At 36.6% G+C, this 6897-nt stretch overlaps 1 protein-coding gene across 1 annotated transcript; it reads left to right on the top strand.

Moving 5' to 3' along the window:
• Positions 1 to 2814: 2814 nt before the first annotated feature.
• Positions 2815 to 5811, top strand: LOC131168634 (trihelix transcription factor PTL). Its single transcript, XM_058128228.1, has 2 exons — positions 2815 to 3567; positions 4153 to 5811. Exons 1-2 carry the CDS (start codon positions 3113 to 3115, stop codon positions 5384 to 5386), a joined length of 1689 nt encoding a protein of 562 aa, XP_057984211.1. The 5' UTR covers positions 2815 to 3112; the 3' UTR covers positions 5387 to 5811.
• The last annotated feature ends 1086 nt before the right edge of the window (positions 5812 to 6897 follow it).

The raw sequence follows: 6897 nt of genomic DNA, 5'->3' as shown, positions 1-6897 counted from the left end.
ACCTTTGGGTTATAAGACATTTATTGAATTAAAATTTAGTTTTCAATAAAACATGAAGGACAAATTTGGTACTTCAATTTTGGTCAGGTAAGACTACTAGATTCTCTCCATTATGCTTTTAGAAGTAGTTCAATTATAGATTCATGATAGGGAAAGACTTGAGGGGGACAATAACTATATGTAGGATTTCAAACCCTCTAATTACAAGATATTGTGTTAGCATTTGGACCCATACAAGTAAGCGTTATTGCTTGGTGCAAGTCCCAATAATGTGGGTCTTGCGTCATTTTAGTTGTCCAAATGTTAATGCAACATCGTATTGGAGAGTTTGAAATCATACGTGTAGGTCCATTGCAAGTCTATTTCTTCATGCTTTGGTGTCTTTGCCAAAACCAAAGGGAAAGATTCTTTGGGTTGCATGGCCTTAGACCTAAGATGCAATAAAGTATTCCATGAAGGATATATCAAAAACAAACACATCCATAATGGACCAAAGATGGGTAACAACCTAAGAGAGTCGTCCTTCTCACCCAAACGCCTGCTTATGAGTCAAGCTTCATACTTTTCTTGATTATCTACAAATTTTTGGTTTTTACACAATCTTGATATTATTAGGTTGAATTTCTCCTATATTTCAATTATAGCAAGATTAATATTGAAAAGCCCCTACAAAATTTCATTTTTAATAAGAAAACTCATGATTGAACATCTGAAAAGTTTTGTTCATTCAATCTCAACCCAAAACTACTATAGACATTTATTATTAACTTGCTCAAACAATATGAATATTAGTTTCGTAGTTTCAAATTTCCAAAAAAGATGGAAAAAAAAACTAAAATTTCGATTACATAACCACGAATGATTGGAAATCACTTTAATATCAATTGATATAATTTTCATAACACTAGCAATAGTTTTTTTCAAGTCAATCATAGACCTATAAATATGAAATAATTAATGCAACATAGAAAATGTATATAATTAATTACACCATGGGTTATGACATTCCAATCTATAGAAAAGGTTGAGTGTGTGCACATAAAATGGGGAATTCGTTTTTAATTTTTTGTGTGTAGCCACTATAGCTAATTCTTAATTTGATGATTACCTTTCCTATCCCTTTAATTGAAACATTTCATAAATGGATACATAATTAAAAATATAAAACTGGCTCGTCCATTTTGTTTTCATGTTACTTAGGATTCTTATATATTATATATACTATTTATTTATTAAGATTTTGATCTGAGTGTTTTCTGGCTGAATGTCTACATATCATTAGTAATTCAAGTATAATTACTATCTCAAAGATAACTTCTATTCATTTGTTTCAATCTCAACCTACTAGAACTCTCGTATAGCTTGCATATGTTTGTCTCACTGTTGAAATAAAAGTTCTCTTCAAATGCACGAGTGAATATTCTATATTCAAAAGATGAATAGTTTATGATGGATTAGTCAAAATTAGTCAAAATTGTGCAAGTACCAAATTTTAACATGGACTCTCCTTTACAATTGCGCAACCCCAAGGACTAATCAAGCAATGAGATGCATGCTAAGGGTTTGGAAATAATAATAATAATAATAATAATAATAACAACAACAACAACAACAACAAATTAAGGTGGTTTAGTTGTGAAAAGTTATCTATTTTTGTTTTTAATTTTCTTTTTAAATTATAAAAAATTAAGTTTACTTTTTCCATTTTCAAGATTCTTAATAAAAAGTTAAAAATTAAGGAATTATTAGTTGTATAATTTTTTTTTTAAAGTTAGATTTCAAAATAATTAAAAAATAAAGACAAATTGCATTTTAATTTTAGATAAAAATCATTTAATGTATATATTTAAAATTTTATATTTGAATTTATATGGATTTGAAATAAATTTAATATAATTTTATATTACATTTATTTAAATATTCTACAAATTCAAATCCAAACCTAAAATAAAAAATTAATGCTCTCGAATAAAAGAATAAAAAATCATAAATCTTTAAAATAATAAAAATTCCTTTCCAACTTTCCTATACAAATTTAGAAAATGAAATTTTTTTTTTTATAATTTTATAATTATATAATTAAAAATAAAACAACTTTCATAAGCAAACATTGTAGAAATTTTTTGTTATTTTTTATTTTACTTTTTATGCCCAAGGCATAAAAGGATGATGCCTTCATGTCTTCCTCACCTTCCTCCATAGTTAAGGATAAAACTGATTAATATATTATGGAACAAGAAATACTTATATGCAAATATATGATTTTAGAAATGTGACGCAAGACATAGCGCATTGCATTAATAATTGATTTATCTATATTTGATTTTGAGATTCTTAATGAGGAATTATCTCAATAGTTAAAGTTTAGTGACTACAATTTTAGATGTCACTCATATGAATTTAGAAATAAAAGATAATAATCATTTGATGCGAAATAGAATTATAGCTACCATCTTACTTAACAAGTGTATTTGAAATATATTTAGTTTAATTTTATCTCTTTGTGGTGTGTCAAATACATGTGTGTGTAACAGCACACACAAATATATTAATTTATAATTATGATGATTGGCAGCAATAAGATTCTGAATGATGCATAGGGGAATCCTCTTTGCATGATCTATCCGTTGGGCTGTGAAAGCCATAATGCGGTCGCGCAGCAGCAAATAAAAGCTCACCAACATGACGACGCCATGTAAATTGACTATGGAGGGAGAAGGGGTCAAAAAGGGAGGATCCTATGCACTGTGCACGCATCTGCAAGCCACACTACTTGTCTGCATACCGTTGATGTTTAGGGATTCAGAAACGTGTCCTTTCCTCGTTGGTGCACACACGCCTTTGCTCCTATTGCTTCTTCTCTCGTCCCCTCGCCATGTCCTGTTTAAAAGACCGCCACTGTGTATGAGTGCGTGAGAGAGGGAGAGAGGCTAAACTCCTTTGCACTTGAAACAGAGATAGGACCAATGTACCCTGCATAAATTGGAGCTTTTTCGTGGACGACACGATCCGAGTCTGTCGCTCCTTTCAGAATTTCTCTTTCGAACTGTTGTCTCTCTCTTTCTTAAAAGCTTTATCTTCCGTTCTAGCTTCTTAGTAAATTTCAAAACCCATGGAGATGGAGGATCAGTACGGCATGGCCGATCTACGGCAGTTAATGAACGGAAGACCCCATTACCCGACGATCCCACCGGCGGCAGAGCTCTTCTCCGGCCACCGCAATCAGCTGGCGCAGACCCACCAGCTGGAGATGCTGATGGTGGGCCGTCAGATCGTAAGTGATCATCACCACGTCATGCCTCGTGGACTGCATCATCAACATCACGATCAGTCGTCGTTCCCCTCACATTCTACCACCACCAATACCAACAACAACGCTGTTACGGCAACATCCACAGCCTCCCTCGGCGGTTTGGTCGACGCCGACCTTGGTTGCCTCGGAGGTGATGGGGGCACCGGAAGATGGCCCAGGCAAGAAACACTCACACTTCTTGAGATCAGATCTCGCCTTGATCCCAAGTTCAAGGAAGCTAATCAAAAGGGTCCTTTGTGGGATGAAGTCTCTAGGTATATATTTATATACACGTTTGTGTGTGTGTGTGTGAGACATTAACTCAAGTTGTTGTTCTTGTGTTTGCTTTCTCCTTGCGGTTTCCTCATGCCAAAGCTTTTACAATTGAGGAGGCAATACAAATTTTGGGTTTTTTTTTTCCTCGGTTGGACTAGAACATGACCACTGTTTGAAGTTCAGTTAGGCCCAGTAAACGGCTCGAAGACTCTAGCTATCCCATTTTCTGATTGAAAATATGTCCCCTTTTTCTATGATCAGTTTCTACTGGTGTTTTTCCTACCTTTTTAGCTAAAGAACTGGCTTGACTCTCTTGCTGCTTGGGGCATTTACTTGTCTTTGATGAAAAGACGTCTACTGTGATAATGAAGTAGATCATCAATCTTTCGAAAACCGTCTTTGTGTAGAGCATGGACAGGAACTCCTACAGCCAGTCAATCCCCAGCAAGGAAGCCTCATGAGATTTTATAACATAAAGCAAAACCATATATCGATGAATATATATTTCTGTTCATATTACTTAATTTTAAAATTAAGTTTCATTTCTGTCCTTATTGTTGCCCCCCTTCATTTGCCTGTTGCAGAATAATGTCCGAGGAGCATGGATATCAAAGGAGCGGGAAGAAATGCAGAGAGAAGTTTGAGAACTTGTACAAATACTACAAGAAGACTAAGGAAGGGAAAGCAGGGCGACAAGATGGTAAGCACTACAGGTTCTTTCGCCAACTTGAAGCTCTCTATGGGGAAACCGCCAGCAGTCATCCCATCTCAGGCACCGAAACCCATCTTGTTGGAAATAGCCATCGATTTCACATCACAAACAATCAGCAAGCTAACCAAGAAACCTTCCACTCTCAGAAGCTATGTGACAGTCTCAGCCTCTCCAACTCCTCCGAGTTCGAGACATCGTCGTCTGACGACAATGATCTTAACACTACGGTGTTGACGGAGAATGAATCGGGTGAGAGGAGGAATAATAAGAAGAGAAGGGGCAGAAGGAGCTGGAAGTTAAAGATAAAGGACTTCATCGACTCGCAGATGAGAAGGCTAATGGAAAAGCAAGAGGCATGGTTGGATAAGATGCTCAAGACTCTTGAACATAAAGAACAAGAGAGAATGCTGAGGGAAGAAAAATGGAGGAAACAAGAGGCGTCGAGGCTGGATAGAGAGCAGAAGTTTTGGGCCAACGAGCGAGCCTGGATCAAAGCTCGCGACGTTGCTCTAATGGAGGCCTTGCAAAAATTGAGTGGCAGAGAACTAAAGGCGTCGTCTCCAGAGGAGTTAATGGTGGCTCGGGAGCTTCAAAACGAGGGCGAAAATCAAAATGAGAATGCGAGTGAGACACTTAATAAAACAGGTGAAAATAGCTGGTCGGAATATGAGATTTCGAGGCTAATAGAACTTAGAACCGGCATGGAATCAAGGATTCGGCAAAGTGGGTCTCCGGAGGACGTTCTTTGGGAGGATATTGCAGCCAAATTGGGTTGCTTCGGATATGATAGAACTGCTTCAATGTGCAGAGAAAAATGGAATACCATCAACGAGTATCTAATCAGTAGAACGTCCAAAGACTGCAACAAGAAAAGAAAGGAGACTTCAAGAGGCTCTTGCTATTTTCCGATCCTCAATGATTCTGTATACAATCAAGGAGGGGTCTCGGCCTACTGCGACGAAACGGCGAGGCTTGAGCAGGACGACAGCTCTTCGCCGGTTAATTCCAATGCTGTACAGGATAGCTGCTTTCGCTTCCTAATGACCGATGGAGACAACTTGTGGGAGAATTATGGGATGAAGCTCAACAAAGGAGAAAGCCATTGAGTCAGATTAAACACACAGCAGTAGTTTGTTTCCTCGTTCTCATTTGATATTTTGATGAGGGGGATTAGCCATGTAAAGGTTGAGATTTAGGTTGAGATTTGGAGCACGTTGACTTGCAGAGAGACAGGCCAATTAATGCTTAATTCTCTCGGGAGATGCGACTTACTGCGTGTGAAGAAGAGGCTGACTGAGGATTCTTACACAACGAATGATGTTTAATGGGCCTTGGAGATATGATGAACATTTCGGATAAAAAATAATGGGTTATTTTCATTTCGTGCCTTCGGTGACCTGATAGGTACAGTTGGTAGCAATGTTAGCTACCAAATAATTTCATGTTGGCTTTCCTCTGTAAGTTTCTGATCGAAGTTTTCCTTCGGTGATAAGGTCCTCTTTAATCGAGCATTTGGTGTTTTCGTGGCGTACGTAGTTCAATTCCATTGCATGCTTGGTTTTTGGCCTCCATTTTAGTTTAACCATTATCTCACAAAAATATCACTCGGATTCGCCCCCCAAAAAAATAAAGTATATATGCTAGGTCCAAAAATTCAATGTCATTTTATACATTTCGCGGCTTCATATTTTGCTTGAAAAAATGCATTAAATAGGTACTGTGCTAAGATTGTATACAACAAAGTGGAGCAGACTTAACTCTATACTTTTACTTTTTTTTTTTTTAATCTTCCATTTGGTTACTAGTTGAAGGATTGAGGGGGACTTTGGCGGGAGGGGATACATACATACATATTGTGTGTGTTTATGTATGTAGATATGTGAGCATGCTACATATAATTAAACAGTGCTGTTGAAATGACATTCTCATTTTTCATGTGAATTGTGTTGGCCATTTAATGACATAAGAGAAACTGTTTGGGGACAAATAATAGAGTAGACTAAGGACAACTGGCTTCATATGGGCTTATGTATGCACCAAAAGATTATTGGAAGGAATTTAATTATACGCCTCCACAATAGGAATAAAACATGCATTTGTTATGATAGTCAATGAGTTAGTGAATGTTTCATATTTAAAATGACGCAAACTGTTCATGTTGATCTCCCAAATAGATCATACCTATAACTAATGTTTTTCTCGATTAGGGAGTGGGGTAGTCACGATCTAAGTGCAAGAGGATGTTAATCTCCTAAATAGATTATATCCATAACTAATATTTTTTTCAATTGGGGAGTGGAGGCAATGTAATCTAACTGCAGGAGGATTCCTCTAGACCCAAGTATACATGCCCAAAAGACCTTGATCAATATTTTATATACTCCTCCCATCCAAGTTCAATTCAAGCATCGAAGGATAGTCGCCAACACATCCTTTGCTGAAATTTGCATTGTAGGAGAATCCTTGATGAATTAGGAAGAAATCTTGATGGCATAAGCTCAACTAACTATGCTATTTTCCAAATCTTGATTTGATAAGCTGACTTAAATTTTTTTTTTCATCATTCCTTCATGTCATTCGTGGCATTAAAACTGTACGGACCCATGCACAATTGCAT

This window comes from Malania oleifera, chromosome 11 (genome assembly GCF_029873635.1).
Source record: "Malania oleifera isolate guangnan ecotype guangnan chromosome 11, ASM2987363v1, whole genome shotgun sequence".
In the NCBI taxonomy this organism is placed as follows: Eukaryota; Viridiplantae; Streptophyta; class Magnoliopsida; order Santalales; family Ximeniaceae; genus Malania; species Malania oleifera.
This window is presented reverse-complemented; position numbering and strand designations above follow the sequence as displayed.